This window comes from Lynx rufus, unplaced genomic scaffold, assembly GCF_022079265.1.
Source record: "Lynx rufus isolate CCGP_SWC_20201006 ecotype Redwood Valley unplaced genomic scaffold, mLynRuf1.p SCAF_12, whole genome shotgun sequence".
In the NCBI taxonomy this organism is placed as follows: Eukaryota; Metazoa; Chordata; class Mammalia; order Carnivora; family Felidae; genus Lynx; species Lynx rufus.
Genome location: NW_025814826.1, coordinates 17,243,832 through 17,260,913, shown reverse-complemented (window position 1 = coordinate 17,260,913; position 17,082 = coordinate 17,243,832). Strand labels below are relative to the sequence as shown.

Below are 17,082 nucleotides of genomic sequence, written 5' to 3'. Positions count from 1 at the left end.
ACTTCATTTATCACCTACAGTATTAGTTTTAGAAAACTACTTTAAGAGACCAGCAAACAAAAAGTTAAAGAATGAAGATAAGGTCCTTCTATAGTTACAATCACTTGTGTGATTTGAAATGTGACATTGGATGATCAATTAAAATTCTTTTGGCTTCTTTTAAAAAGGTGGACTATTGCATTAATTATGAGTTCAAAAATACACGTTCTTGCTATAAAGGTAAGACTAGATTCCAACCATCAAATATGCCAATGTGTTTTCTAAACATTCATCTATTCTCTTCCTTTTTTGGACGACAGAACTGTGGCTTTCTAATGCTTCATCCTTGAGACAAGGGGTTTGTCCTGATGGCCTAGCGGCTACTTAGATTTTCCTGGTTCCTTTTGTATGGTCTTAAATATGATTTAGAGGTGTCATCAAATTGCACTTGCATTAAAGGAAAAAAATAAACAAGCGTGCAAGAGTTGGACAGTTTTATAAGAATAGTGGGGTATCACGGTGCACAAGATCATTCTGTGCTTCTGTTATAGAGTTAGGCAATTCATGCAAATCAAGATAGTTTGTCTTAGATATTGGATGATTACTTGCCTCCTATTGAATAGGGGCTATCTTTCATTTTGTTCAAAAATGCATTCTTACCTTATATGTTGGAACACAACGGAAACATTTAAAAAGATAGAATTTTGTGTTGTTGAAAGAAATGGAAGACAAAGCCCCCAAACCTTTTCATAAACCCCTTTCATCCCATCTCCAACATGGTGACATTGGTACAGACAGGGTTTGTCACCCATAAATTTACAGCTTATTCCAGTCTCTTCATAAATTGACTAATTTTTTTGAAAGAAAAAAAATATATAGGTGTATAAAATACCCAGTTACAGGTTGTGTTCTATTTAGCCCTTGATTGAAACGTATTGCTCCTCAGTATCTTTTAGCTATGAAAATTATAATATGGAACAGAGATTAGAATGAAATTATCATGGCTAGAAGGCATTTACTCAGTGGTGGCAGCCACATAAACCTGGGTCCTGAGAATGATGATAATACATTAGGTTCTGCATGCCCGATATTATTGCCGTACATTATGTATGTTTCATTTATACTATTTCGCACACACCAGCAACGCTGACAGATAGGTAATTACTCTCTGCGCCAATGAACAGTTATCAGCACCACCGCTGTTTATTGCTGGAATGAAGTGCGTTTGTCAGTCAAGGTCACTTGTTTGTGTGTCCTCTTTAATAGTTCCTTCACAGTTGTTGAACTTTGCACGCGGTTCTTATTGCTGGGTTCCTGGAGGTTACTTTACCGCATAATGCATTTCTTGTGTTATCAAATCCACTTGTATTTATCACTTTAATTGATAAACAACTAAGTTGCAGGGAGCAGAACTGAAGATGTGAAAGAACATATTTTGCTAGTCAGCTGATTCCACTAGGTATTCAGTAATGAATGCTCTCAAGAAGATGCATTCAGCACAAACCCTCTTAGGTTGCGATACACCGTCAGCCTGAGCTAGTGAAATTTCATTTTATAACGTTAACCTTAATTTCAGCCGCTGATGGATACGACACAATTTCATAACTACTATAGACTTCACATTTGTACCCTCTAGAAGTATTTTTTTCATTGTTCATTTCTTGGGCAGTGCAGAGGTTATTTTCATATTTAGTATACTTATATAATGGGCTAAATCCATTTGGTTTGACTTTTAACCAGTCATGTTTATTTTTTAGATATGTGCCATTAAGCCTCCCCCTCCCATAAAAAATGTTATCAGTCTAATGCTGGTTATCATCGCTGTGTTCAAGCACCGGTCTGGTTCCAAAATGAACCTTGTATGGTGCCTTTTTGAGAGTAAAAATAAATTCAGTGCCATTGTGTCTTATCCTATGCAGCCCGTAATTTCATCTGTTATAAAATAAAGAAAATGGTTGATCTTTTTATTTTTGTTTGTTAGCCACCGTGCTTTATTAGAAACTGGAATAACCTCTAGGATATAATAATTTATCCAGTCAAGATAACTGGAGCTATTTCCTTAAGCCTGTGATCAGCTTGAGTTTGTGTGTTGGGAGATTTATACTGCCGTTGCTTATTACCAAAGAAACAGTTAAAAAGGATTTATGGTAGTGCACATTATGTGTGTGTCTGGAATTTTTGTGTATTTAACTTCTTTCCTTGCCTATCTCTGTTTTTCCTCTCTCGACATTATTGTCGAAGAGAGAGACTATCTATACCTACTATTAAATGCAAATTTTATTCAGGCATTTAAGCAGAATCGCATTCATTCATTAAACTAAATGATTCTTTTATTTGAAAAAATATATCAGCACATGGTACTATCACGCCCTGTTTACAGGGGACTCTAGTTTTCTGTCAGTGCAAAAGTTTACTATTTCATTATTAAAGGATTAAACTATGGCAAAAGGTGCCTGGTGACCGTGAATGTTTTAGTTAATTTGATTATACCCATAAAAAAAGAATTTAATTCCATAGCAGCCACTGGGTCGTATGCCTGGCCGTGTGGTTCCAATGCATCACGGTTCTGATCTTGTCCTGGGAGGGACGGAAATTGCCATTTGGGTGAGGCGTGGAGGAAGAGGTGAGCAATTCGGTTCACTCGTGAACCCAGGTTAACACCATGCCTCGACGTTTTCAAAACGCTTCCTTTTCTTAGTTCTTAGTTACCAGAGTGTTACAAAGAAAGGGTTTTGATCTCATGTAGATAGCATAGCATTAATTACCCTGACACTAATTAAACTGCATCAAACAAATACCACCGTGTTCCTCAGGGGGACAACAGAAGGCAGTTTAAAATAATTACTGGAGCTTCATGCATGTGTGAAGTTTTCATTACTCTTAGGACACAAGCAAAAGAGATTTGATAGCATTAAAATAGCCACCCTTTAGTGATTGCAACAACAACAAAAAAAGTGACTAAATTTTCCTTGGAGCATATTGATGTCTAAATAGTAGTGGCTTCAATCCTTGAGAATGGTAACTTTTCCTTAAGAATTGCAAGTCTGTGAAGCAGGAACAGGTGTTCCAGTTCACATTCTGGTATGATTATGTATTAGCTTATGTTTGTCAGACCATTTCATTAACCACCCACTGCTATCACATATACATATACTTTGTTCTTTCTGAACCATGAAATGAAATGCATATATCTTCACTAATGCTTGCTATCAATGTAAATGAGAAAAAGAGGCTTATTACCAATCATGGCTGCTCTGAAGCCCACACCTCTGTACACTTACAGGTAATAAACATCTTTTTGTAAATAGGACACAAGATATATTGAGTTCTGCCTGTAATAAGAAATGGTGATCTTGTCCCACTTTCGTATTAATGGATGGTAATTCCCACACACATTTAGACACAATGCAGTGGTACCGTTTTGAAGGAAGCTTCTTTTCTCAAAACTGGAAGTGGTCATTATTTTTTGAGATCTTTTGTCACCCTGGAGGTAAGCAAACCTTTCTGGTCACAGGTAATGGAGTTTTTCTGTAACCAGACAAGTGCACTGAGTCAGTAGCCACCACCGGAGGGGTTGTAGACAGTCTCTGTAAGGGAGCTACAGGAAAGACTGATGTAAAAATTGCTAAATCCTAGCTCAGCGAAGTAGTGTAAGTGAACAGCAGTATCGTGGACAGTTAACGGTGCTTGTGGAAGTCGTGCATTTGGGTCCTCTTTCAGGAGCATGTGTGCCTGTGAGTGTGTGCATGCACGTGTCCCTGCACATGTGTGCATGCATGTGTGTGTATAGTGTATTATCCCTTCCTGTCTGCTCTGTATATATACACGTTGCATCGTTCATGGTCTTTACTTCACAAGGTCATTTATGTGTTTGTTTTGGTGACATATGCGCAGTGGGAATCAAGTTGCCTGGGTTCTAGCACCAGGTGCCAGCCATCCTCCCTAAAAGGTATTGGGAATTAAAGCGAGAGAGTGGTCATTTCCAGATTTATGCAACTCATATTTCATTCGGTGAATGACTCTTTGAATGTGATTATGCAGTGTTCCTGCGTATGCAGTACTGCATATTATAAGCCATTTATTTTTTACTTCCTTCTGAAAGCAATAATTTAAGGGAATTATGCATTATGAGGGTTTTCCAGTGATTTTTTGAAAATTAAAATAATACCAGATATTTTAGGAAACCTGTTCAAGAAAATAACACTGAATTAGTGTTTTATAATTGTCACACTAAGCAAGAAATGGATCAAAACTGATTGTAGAAGAATAAAATTTAATCCAGTTGTAGAAATTTGATGGGTCCAAAAAATATGCAAAAAATATACTTTTGTTCCTTTATAAGCCAGATGGTTTGTCCTATTTTAAGCCGATAGTATCTTCATACATCTCTCTTGAATGTCATTGGTTTTAACTGGCAGACAGTGTCTACTATTAGAATTTTCCTTATTCCTGGATGATCTAAAGTGTATTTTTGGAACATTTGGATGATCATACTGTACACCAAGAAAATTTTTTCATTACACTTAGCTCATACTCAAAAAAGTGTTTATATAATTAAAAAAAAACCCTCTAAAAATGAACAGTTCTTTTGACATGATGTTGACAGAAGTCACTTTGATATAGTTTAGAGTCATGAATTTTCTATCTGTTCCATTTTTCCTGGGGCTCCATCAACTCAGACATCCTGATCTGTCATTTTGCAACTCTTTGTGAAGGCCTTGACAGATAGAGGTTTTGACAAGTGCTGGACATCAGCAGCAATGCAGAATAAGCAGTGTATATTTCTCCAGGTAAAGTGACAAAATGTCTAAAAGCGTCAGAAGAACTGTGTGGTCTTCAATCATATCTAATAATATAAAGTAAACCTCTATTTCTGTTCTGTGTTTTAGCATTGTATAGTGGCTAAGATTTAAAATAATGTCAGAATCTAAGATTAGAGATCTTTTGCCTTATTTACCAGTGTTTACAGTAATAAGAACATTTCAGTCACAGGAAAAATTCTTTACATTACTATTGAGTGAACGATGGGAGGAATCACATAACTGTGACGGGAGCTTTTAAAACTGTAACGTGTCATTATGTATTCTTTTTTGGTATCTGCAGTACCGATTTGAGTAATACTGCTGGATCAAAGGATACTTTCTCATCCTTCTCCAGAGTTGACAGTTCAGAGTTCAAGTTAAGAGAACTTCCATTGAGCACTAATTAGAACTGTCGAAGGGCATTCACTTTTTAGACATGTCAGCATCTTTCTTTGTTAATGTCCTCTACTAATAGCTCTGTAATAGTTGTAAACATTGTCCCATATATTGAATATGTTGTTCTTTTCGTATAATTATTTTGCGTCTGTATTCGCTCAAGAAACAGCTGTTGAAAGTTGAGTGGGATGCAAAATGGCACAGCCTGAAGATGTTCTTGTTCATGCAGCTAACTCCTTTTTGATGTGATACCTACTGGCAGGGTTGTGTGGGGACTTCAACTTCTTTGACAGCCATCAGCACTACTGACCAGTGGTTTCAGGTTTTCTAGTGATGGGAAAGAGTGAGAAAGGATTCCATAGTTTAGGTTTTTTCCCCCTGCTGCTGGATCTAAAGCTTCTGCCAACAACCATCTAAATCAACACCATGCCAATGAGCTCTGCACACCGAAGGTCACCCCAACATCTGGCCCCACTGTCTGCTTCTTCCAGGTTTGTCACTGGGCAGCATCTGCTTGTGGATTCTTTCTCAACCTCTCTTTGATCTCTCTGACAGTAAAAAGAAGCTTCTATCACCCATCATGTGTTAAGATTTTTAAAAAATAAAAAAAAAACATTCAAAAGCATGGAACATTGGAAAGCTGGTGGGATTTTATAGGGTTTCAGCTCTCTTTATTTTTTAAGTTGGGGATTTGTTTGACACAGACACATGGAGTGAGGTGATTCTACTCTTGGTTTTCAAAAATATTGTCACAATCAATAAGTCTAATATGTGAAGACGTCTAATTGAAGTGAGCCCTGTTTTGTCCCTCTTGGTCAGCCTTTAAAGAGTAAAAAGTGAATCGTGTGAACTGGTTTTGTTTTTGCATGCATTTGTTTTGTATTAACTCTGAAGAATCAATGTTGATATCTATCGTCTGCTTTTCTGACATTTCAGTCAGTGGTTAAGAGTTCATGCATTTTTTAATCTACCAACTTGGAAGATAGAGGACACTTTGGGGAGGGCTCCATAATGTGTGGATAATTATTGGCAAATGTGGTCGATATTCAACCATCTGAAAAGTAAAGCCTAACTGAGGTCCTCCCCCAGGTTAGGTAGCATGCTGTTGGCAAAGGTGCGTATCTCCTGGGCAAGACACTAAAACATCTCCATCCTCCTCTAGCTCAGTTCCTCTTTCAAACCTTCAACGCTTCACCCTCCAGATGAACTCTTCTGATTTCCAGTCTGGAGTTCAAATGCAGCAAATATGTAATGAATGCTTACTCTGCACCTGGTGCTATCCTAGGTGCTGGGCACATGGACGTGGACAAGACAGACACACCCCCTAGTCTCTCAGAGTTTACAATTTGGATTGATAAGGGGGTCTCCTAAACTTTCAAAACATGAAAAAAACTCAATGATTCAAAATGTGTTTGGCCTTCCCCAAGAATTGAAAATCCATTACTGTATTTTAAGGGAGTATAATTATGATAGTTCACAGCTATGATAATGACAAGATTTTAATTCTCTTCCAAATCAAATGCCAAAACTTTCAGGAGGCAGTTATAATGTGTTCTTTAGCACCTAGCACAGAACCTGCCACTCGATACGTATTTGTGGAGATAATGGGTGATTTTCTTCTAGTTTCATTCATTCTCCTAAAAAAATAAGTGATTTCCTTCTCTTCCTTTCATCTTTCAGGAAACTAAAGCAATAGATAAAATCTTTTTTGTGTGTGTGATTTAACTTTGGGTAACTAAAACAAGAATTTGTTCTTATAGCATTTGCCATAATTTTCAAAGCACTTTTACTAACTTGTTCTTCACAAAAATCATAGAAATTTATAAGAAATTTGGAGTTTAAGTTTCAAATCCGTGATAGCCAGGAAAGCACTGGAACCAGGAATCTGCATATACTATTGATATTAGTAATTAGCAATTTCTCATTTCCATTCCATAAAAGGAATTTCCTAGGAGTTTGTTCTGTCAGGTAACAAATGCTTCTGAAAGTCCTTAAATAATCAATACAGTGTAAAAAGATATTAGCGATAGGTCTAAAGAAATAGTCCTTTTCATGTGGGAATCGTTCTAAAAATGTTATAGTCACAAGTCTGTGCTAAGATGCAAGCTTAAGGGAACAATGCAACTTGGGGACTATTTCCCCTCGGTCATCTGTAGTCCAAAAAAGATGGAGAAAGAGTCAGGGGACTCAGATTCCAGCTTCCTCTTCTTCTAACTAGTTCAGTGCCTTAGAGCAAGTCATCTGAGGTCTCTGATTCTCAGGTTTTATTTTCATCTGTACAAACAAATTTCAGGATTAAGTGAAAAAAATAATTATATCCATTTTTTTTTTGGCCTTGCAGGTTATAGAATTTCCACATATGTTATCTCCTTTATCCAGAACTAGTAGTTCTAACATTTAAGGAATGTGTCATTTCACCTTAAAGGGTAAATGTTTATTATGTTTAATAAAGCCTTCATCTCAGGCATCAGATTGTAATGATTCTGCTTAATGACCTGATACCTGCTTTGGAAATAATCTGTCTGTGGAAATACAGTCACCTAAATGGTAGGCACTAGTATTGGTAAAGAATAATCATGGTCCTACTCATAAATTTAATGAATCTTCTTTGTTCTGAACATTTAACATTACAAATTCAGAAGATGAATTTCTGTCTAATCAATTATAAGAATTATAACTAAATATATATCATATACACTTAAGAATAAAATCTACATTTTGCTCTTTCTTTGATTTATATATAATTACCTCATGTGAAGTACTCTAAAAAGAAATTGTATGTCAAAGAAAATTATTTTCGTTTGAAAACAGCCAAATCACGAAAGATAACCCTTTTTGTTAACAAACCTGTGAATTTACATATATTACTTTGGCCACTAGAGGGAGTCCACATTGTCATGAAGGCCAAGAAACCTGAGAACAGGAAACGGGGCTGTTTTAGAATGTTGATAACACATCCATTGTCTGCCCACAAAATTATATGCATAGAAAATGTCATGGTAATCAGCTTTAATTTTATCAGGTCCGTTATCTTCCCCCCCCCCAGAGGAATTTTCCACCATATTTTATTTTGTTCTTAGGATATACAACTTTCAGAAAGTGGCCATTGAAAATGCTTCCTCAAAATGACAGATTTAGGGGCGCCTGGGTGGCGCAGTCGGTTAAGCGTCCGACTTCAGCCAGGTCACGATCTCGCGGTCCGTGAGTTCGAGCCCCGCATCGGGCTCTGGGCTGATGACTCAGAGACTGGAGCCTGTTTCCGATTCTGTGTCTCCCTCTCTCTCTGCCCCTCCCCTGTTCATGCTCTGTCTCTCTCTGTCCCAAAAAATAAATAAACGTTGAAAAAAAAATTAAAAAAAAATGACAGATTTAGCAATCTGAAAGATGAGGCATTAAAGAGCATCTCTTCATGATAGCCTGATCACTAATTTTGTTAAGTCCATTTTAGTACTGGTGAAAGAAGTGATCTGGAAATGAAAATCTTCTCTTTCTCCCTCAGGCCCTTACCACATAGGCAGCAGCTGTGCTGGTGTTTTTCATTCTGACCTGCTGATATACATCACCCCTAACCTGCAGGGACTTCCTTCTAGGGTGAGAGGGTAATTGTGTCTCATGTCCGGTCAGTCCTCAGCCCCTCTTCTGAGACCACCAAACAAGTGGCTTTGTGCGTGTATTTTCACAGAGCCAGTTAATAAATGAGGAACTGAACAGAAACCACCTGCTTATTTCACCTCAGCTACCCAAAATCAGAGGGAGGGCAGGGACAGCCATTCCTTTCTCAGCGTGGTTGGTTTCAGTCAGCAGCATATAATGGAAGAGTTCAAGTTTTTTAAAATTTCAGGTTTCCAACAGGACCCCTTGGGTTTATGCTTAAATATCTTACCTTACACATGACTGGCATTTGATTTGATTTCCTTTCTGGGTTGTTTGCTCCTCATTACCCATGTATGCGGAAGTCACCCAGAGGGTCACGACACAATGGATAATCAAAAGTGTAGGCAATTATTATTACAGATATAGATATATACATACATACATATATGTATATATATATACACGTATATGTATGTATGTGTATGTATATATATATATATATATATATTTGGCTGTGTAACTTATGTGCTCACCGTGAGATACAGGTATCCTTGATATTCTAACAACCACTGTCTTCCCCCACATAAAACCGGACCCAGAAGGCCTGGTGGGGTTTGCTAGCAAAGTTCTCCCATCTATGTGCTGTCAGTGGTGACAGACCAGTTCTTTTATTTCCTTTCCAATTTGTTGTGGATCAATACTCCTGTAAAATACAATAAAAATAAATGACTAGAAAAGTGAAATAAAAAGCAGTTGAAATACTACCTCATTTTTTATTATTCTATTCAACAGACATAAAACGGCTCTGTGTCGTTGCTGTAGGAGTGTCTAAACACTTCCTCTCCTTTTCTGTGTCTGACGGTGGACGTAGCTCACACGGGCCGTTGGTGGGGAGCAGCTGAGTTGTGGTAGCCCGGTCGTGTGCATTGCTGCCCCACACCTTCTGACGATCCACTCAGAGAGCAAGCAGGCGGCTTGGCTGCAGAACAGCGACGGGGACAGAACTCCCTTATTCTCCCTCATCTGGAGCAAGGGAGGGGCTAGAAGGTCTTGCTTCCCAGCCGAATGCAGGGTCGGGGTAAATAGAAAAGGAACTGTGTGAAAAACTAAAAAGCAGGTTTGATGGAAATAAGGTTTCAAATGTTTGACCCTGGGCATATAATTAAAAGTTTGTTGCAGATGATATTTTCTAATCACCTCACACTACAAAAGGTTCGAAATTAAATTATTTTTGTCTTATGACTTTGGGCCAGGAATGAAGCAATTAAAGGGGGTCTTCATGTTCATGAAATATTCAATAGGTAAAGAATCTGGAGAGCTTAGTAAAATAATAGACTGAACACATTGCCTTATTTTTCTCTTTCTTTTTAGTTGCCCTTTTGAAATGGAGCTGATGGTAATTTTGTCTCCCAAGCCTCACCACATATTGAGGATAGATTATCTAAACAAACATACTGGTCTGGGAATCAAGAGACCCAGTTATGATCTTGTCACTACTTACTAGCCATCTGGCCTCCAGCAGATCACTTTAGACCTCAGTTTTCACTTCTTAAGATGGGAAGACGATCACTTCTCTGTCTTCCGCACAGGATTACTAGGAGGACCAGGTTAATTAGTTAGCAGGCTTTGGAGACCATCAGGCATGTTACACACACAGATATGTGTATGTATATACGTGCATATACCTATGTATGTGTGTGTGGCATTACTATTCATTTTTCTTAATCAAACATTTATTTTCTTAAACTCTCTTGAAAACTACATCCTGAGTTTATTGTTAACCCACTCCATGTATATTTTATGGTCCTTTTGCATCCTACCCCCAGTCTACCCATGACTTTAAGCATAACATTTTTTTATTCTTATTTTAAAAGGTAGAGGAAAGAATCATTTAAATATCATCTCCAAGATTAGCCTCACTTGACCGGTGATGCTAAGCATTGCTGTGGTGCTGAGCTTGCTGGACTGGATGAAAAGGAGTCCTGCCTCTGAAGGCTCAGTGCCAACACACATACACACACAGACACACACACACATACACACCCCCCTGATACTGGGCTGTCTCCCTCTAGCCATGGTCAGGCCTTGGATTTTTGCATGCTAATACTTTATTATCCTGTTTATGCTTCACAAATGGTCATAATGGGGCTTCCTTTGGAGAACATGATTGCAGATGAGAACCCAAGATCATTGCCCTAAAAGCAAAGAAGCAGGTGGTCTCAAGTCTTTGACACTTGGTAGAACCAAGCCCTAATCAGCCTCTTCAGACGGTGGGGAGACAGGTCTGAACAACTTAAATCTAAATATGAAGTTCTGGAAATGGAAAAGTACTTTTTACCCTAGCAGGCTAGAAACATCTGCATTAGCCTCCAGAAGAGTTACTTATGAGTCGAGAAAAAATTGGAAGAATATGGAAGTTCAGCCGGCCAGCCAGCCAGCCAGCCAAATATTTATTGAGCACCTATCATGAAACAAGGGCAGTGCTTGGTGCCGGGTAGATAGAAGCAATGAAAAAATAATCTGGGTCCTGCTCATGAAAAATACAGATTACTATAATATTAGATATGGGAATGGTTTCAGGAGACTTGTTTTCCTTCTCTGCTTTGAAGGTGTATGCAGTGTGATAAAGTCAGAGAAAGTTGCACCACACCATCTTGAGTTTAGTTTACCCGTACACAATTATAGCTGTGATTTGCTTCGGACACTGATCCAGCTTTTACTGTCTCTGTTTGCTCCACTAAGACATTCTTCAAAATGTCTCTGCCCAATTTCTGTTGTTTTTAGTGCTGATCTAGCAATGTCAAGGGAAGCATTTGGCAGGCCCGAGTGAGGTCCTGGCTCCATCCTTCTGCTCCAGGGTGTGGTTCCCTGCTCTGTAGTCCAAACACCTGACTTTGTCAGTAAATACAGATTAACCATTCTCTTGGGGATTGATGTACACTTACTGTCTAACAAGAGACATGAGTAAATGAGAATGATCATTTATTAATTTACAGTTGGGGATGGACCCTTTCTGAGACATAAATGCTTGAATATTCTAATCAGGACAACTCCTTGCTGACACCTAGGTAACTTGAGGTCACATTGATCCTCCAGAAGCTGCTTCATGAGAATGGAATCAGAAGCAATGGAAGGTAGCTAGTCTTGGGACTATTTTGGGCAGGCATCTATTGTCAGTGTATCATGTATTTATTTCTGTGATCCTTTCTCTTTATTTCATCTGTAAATTTGTTTTCTGATCATGTTTCGCCCACAGAGGACACTTGGTTAATGCTGACTGATTGCAATCCTTTGAGAATCTAGAATCTAGAAATCTACACTCTGTACTTTCCAGGACAAATAATTTGAATTGTGTCATAAAGGACAGCCCTTTGGATATTCTCAGTAACTCTGTGACAAACCTGGTCAGTATCGAAGAGTCATGAGTGGGGAAGGCACCCTGATCTAGGAGTTATGAGGCAGGAGGCTGGCTCTGGCTCCTTCCCTTAGTGCGATAGCAGCTGAACTCCTCAGTTTTGGTGGGGGGTGGTAAGACTGGGTGAGTAGTAAGGGCCTATAATGTCCCAGTGATCCCAAGCTACTGGTGCTAGACAAAGACTTGCTAGTTCCTCAGGCTACATTGAAGTGGGAAGTACTTTTTATGCCATTGCCATTTTGTTGAATGTATTCCTTTATGAATTATGTCTCAGGCACTTGGGAGTCAATGGTGAGCAGAAACAAGACTATTGCATGTAGACTTGAAAACGACTCTGGAGGCCATCCACGTTCCACCTCTAACCCCTGAGATATCCACACTCCCATGGCCATCACAACCATATGTTTGTATTGGTGCCTACTTTTACACACGCTGGATGCATGTGCCAGTGGGATTCCTACTTTTCTGGCAGTCTCTATCCTTCCACAGTGGATAGGAGTTAAAATTGGGAGAGGTGAATATCCTTTAGCCTCTCTTGTCTTTCATTTCAGAGCTTTTGGGAGTGCTATTATACGTCATTTTCTGTCGTGGTCACTAAGCCAACTTAATTTCCCTAGACTCTATTACCTATAATGGTTGAATTTGTGTTGATAAATGAGGACATTTATACTTTTTGATAAAGAAAACCATTTTGATAAATGTTTATGTCAATTTAGGCTTTTGGAAACTGTTTAAGAGCTGTGAATGTTGATGTACAATGTTCAAATTATTCTTAAGCTATTTATATGACTCCTCTTGCTTTCATTGTTAAACTGCCCCCACCCCCAGCCCCCAGCAGCATTTACCCCAGGAGCTTCTCTGTCCCAAAGCACTGAATTGTTATAAAACCAGCAGGGGGAATGGAGTGTTGAATTCCGGGCACAGTGACACGGGTGCAATCCCTTCCTACCATGAGTATTCGGTTCCATTTCTTACTGGAAGGCATAAAACTAATTGCTATGTGCATTTTTAAACCACAAAAATGTCCTGGCAGAAAATGAATGCCTGGGGATATTTGTATCCACATCCCACAGTGGAGAGAGGAGGAGAAGTAGTTCCAGTGAAGGGAGAAGCATAAGTCTGCCTTGAAACATCTCTTCAATTTCCAAAATTTTCGTTTTACATATTCTCTTTTGAATAGAACAAGTCTCAAATATTTCTTCAACCACAGAGAAACAGATAGATGTTATTGAAAATGCATGTTATCCCTTCAAATTTGGGAATGAATAATACATAAATTTTCTGTGTGTGTGTGTGTGTGTGTGTGTGTGTGTGTGTGTTTAACCAGCATTTCCCAAGCAGGAAAAGGAGATTGCAAATTACAAGGATCTGAGAGCTACTTGACTTCAATGTAGACTGCAAATAAGAGTAGCTCTCTATGCCCCCAATACACAACATCTGGGTTTGTTCATTACTTTCTGTTTGTTTATTTATTTGTCTTTTTCTAATTTTTTAATGTTTATTTATTTTTGAGAGAGAGAGAGAGAGAGAGCATGAGCAGGGGAGGGGCAGAGAGGGAGGGAGACACAGAATCCAAAGCACGCTCTAGGCTCTGAGCAGTCAGCCCAGAGCCCGACGCGGGGCTCAAACTCATGAGCTGTGAGATCATGACCTGAGCCAAAGTCGGACACTTACCTGACTGAGCCACCCAGGTGCTCCTGTTCATTACTTTTTAAATAGAATGTTTTATCACAAAGCTGAGAAAGGTGATGACATTGAATAGTTGGTTTTATTTTAAAGGCTATGTAGTGATGGGATATTCTTCTAGAATATCTTTTTAGAAAAAAAAGTATCACATCAAGATGTAGTTCTCCTTATTTATAAGAGGAATGTGTATTTTAATGTAGGAAATACATAGCTGCAATTTATTTGACACATTTTCCGAGAGTGGAGATGCCAGTTGAAACTGAGAATCAAATAGAATTTTTTGCTAGACTATTAGCTAGTGAGGGATTGTGTATAATCAATACAGACAATGGGTATTTTAACATTCATTAATTTGATTAATAAATCATAGTGCAGAAGAGGAAATGTATTATGCTTTTCATGATTTGGGGGATAATAATACCTCTAGATATGTGTCTATAGGTGTCAGCGTATAAGATAGGTCCTTGTGTTTTCTGACAATAAACTAGGAGTTATGTGTGTTGGTGCATTGTGAGGAAATTCACTTGTTAATATGCCCCCTCTCCTTTTTCAGGAAATCCTAGAAATAATGTAGAACTTATCATTCAGTTGTGAGGATTTTGAATTTATACTAAGTAGTCACTTCATTATTTCTTGTAATATTGAGCTCTAGTAGGACATTGTAAATACAACTTCTATTTTAAAGTTTGATGTTTTCAACCAAGAAGTTAGGGAGGAAATTAAAAAGTATATGGAAGCCAGTGAAAATGATAACGCTCTGTGATGTAGCAAAGGCAGTCATAAAAGGCAAATATATAGCAATCCAGGCCTTCCTAAAGAAGGAAGAAAGATCTCAGATACACAACCTAACCTTACGCCTTAAAGATCTGGAAAAAGAACAGCAAATAAAACCCAAAACCAGCAGAGGACAGGAAATAATAAAGATTAGAGCAGAAATTAATGCTATCAAAACCAAAAAAACAGTACAACAGATCAATGAAACCAGAAGCTGGTTCTTTGAAAGAATTAACAAAATTGATAAGCCGCTAGCCAGTTTGATCAAAAAGAAAAAGGAAAGGACCCAAATAAATAAAATCAAGAATGAAAGAGGAGGGATCACAACCAACACAGCAGAAATAAAAACAATAACAAGAGAATATTGTGAGCAATTACATGCCAATGAAATGGGCAATCTGGAAGAAATGGGCAAATTCCTAGAAACATATACACTACCAAAACTGAAACAGGAAGAAATAGAAAATTTGGACAGACCCATAACCAGTAAGAAAACCAGTAACAAACCCCAAACCAGTAAGAATTAGTAATCAAAAATCTCCCAAAAAACAAGAGTCCAGGGCCAGATGGCTTTCCAGGGGAATTCTACCAAACATTTAAGGAAGAGCTAACATCTATTCTCTTGAAGCTGTTCCAAAAAATAGAAATGGAAGGAAAACTTCCAAACTCTTTCTATGAGGCCAGCATTACCTTGATTCCAAAACCAGACAGAGACTCCACTAAAAAGGAGAACTATAGACCAATTTCCCTGATGAACATGGATACAAAAATCCTAAACAAGATATTAGCCAACCAGATCCAACAATACATTAAAAAAATTATTCACCATGACCAAGTGGGATTTATACCTGGGATGCAGGGCTGGTTCAATATCCACAAAACAATTAACCTGTTTCATCACATCAATAAAAGAATGGACAAGAACCATATGATCCTCTCAATAGATGCAGAGAAAGCATTTGACAAAATACAGCATCCTTTCTTGATAAAAACCCTCAAGAAAGTAGGGATATAAGGAGAATACCTCGAGATCATAAAAGCCATATACAAATGACCCAACGCTAATATCATCCTCAATGGTGAAAAACTGAGACAGGGATGTCAAGGTCAGGAACAAGACAGGGGTGTCCACTCTCGACACTGTTATTCAACATAGTGTTAGAAGTCTTTGCCTCTGCAATCAGATAACACAAAGAAATAAAAGGCATCCAAATCAGCCAGGAGGAGGTCAAACTTTCACTCTTCGCAGATGACATGATACACTGTATGGAAAACCCAAAAGATTCCACCAAAAAACTGCTAGAATAGATTCATGAATTCAGCAAAGTTGCAGGATATAAAATCAATGCACAGAAATCAGTTGCATTCCTATTCACCAACAATGAAGCAACAGAAAGAGAAATCAAAGAATCGATCCCATTTATAATTGCACCACAAACCATAAAATATCTAGGAATAAATCTAACCAAAGAGGTGAAAAATCTATACACTGAAAACTATAGAAAGCTTATGAAAGAAATTGAAGAAGACACAAAAAAAATGGAAAAAGATTCCATGCTCCTGGATAGGAAGAACAAATATTGTTACAGTGTTGATACTACCCAAAGCAATCTATATATTCAATGCAATCCCTGTCAAGATAGCGCCAGCTTTCTTCACAGAGCTAGAACAAATAATCCTAAAATTTGTATGGAACCAGAAGAGACCCTGAATAGCCAAAGCAATCTTGAAAAGAAAACCAAAGCTGGAGGCATCACAATCCCGGACTTCAAGCTATACTACAAAGCTGTAATCATCAAGATAGTATGGTACTGGCACAAGAGCAGACACTCAGATCAATGGAACAGAATAGAGAACCCAGAAATGGACCCACAAACGTATGGCCAACTAATCTTTGACAAAGCAGGAAAGAATATCCAATGGAATAGAGACAATCTCTTCAGCAAGTGGTGCTGGGAAAACTGGACAGCGACATGCAGAAGAATGAACCTAGACCACTTTCTTATACCATACACAAAAATAAGCTCAAAAATGGATGAAAGACCTCAATGTAAGACAGGAAGCCATCAAAATCCTTGAGGAGAAAGCAGGCAAAAACCTCTCTGATCTTGGCTGCAGCAACTTCTTACTCAACACGTCTCTGGAGGCAAGGGAAACAAAAGCAAAAAATGAACTACTGGGACCTCATCAAAATAAAAAGCTTCTGCACAGCAAAGGAAACAATCAGCAAAACTAAAAGGCAACCAACAGAATGAGAGAAGATATTTGCAAGTGACATATCAGATAAAGGGTTAGTATCCAAAATCTATAAAGAACTTCTCAAAATCAACACCCAAAAAACAAATAATCCAGTGTAGAAATAGGCAAAAAACATGAATAGACACTTCTACAAAGAAGACATCCAGATGGCCAACTGACACATGAAAAAAATGCTCA

At 38.2% G+C, this 17,082-nt stretch overlaps 1 protein-coding gene across 1 annotated transcript in view; it reads left to right on the top strand.

The window, feature by feature from the left end:
• The first annotated feature begins 2,511 nt into the window (after nucleotides 1-2,511).
• LOC124507527 (cytochrome P450 7B1) overlaps nucleotides 2,512-17,082 on the top strand; it is a 100,909-nt gene continuing 86,338 nt past the window's right edge. Inside the window, exons 1-3 of the mRNA XM_047073859.1 lie at nucleotides 2,512-2,602; nucleotides 3,616-3,713; nucleotides 9,643-9,849. Of these exons, the coding sequence (XP_046929815.1) occupies nucleotides 2,512-2,602; nucleotides 3,616-3,713; nucleotides 9,643-9,849 (396 nt within the window). The remainder of the gene's footprint in view (nucleotides 2,603-3,615; nucleotides 3,714-9,642; nucleotides 9,850-17,082) is intronic.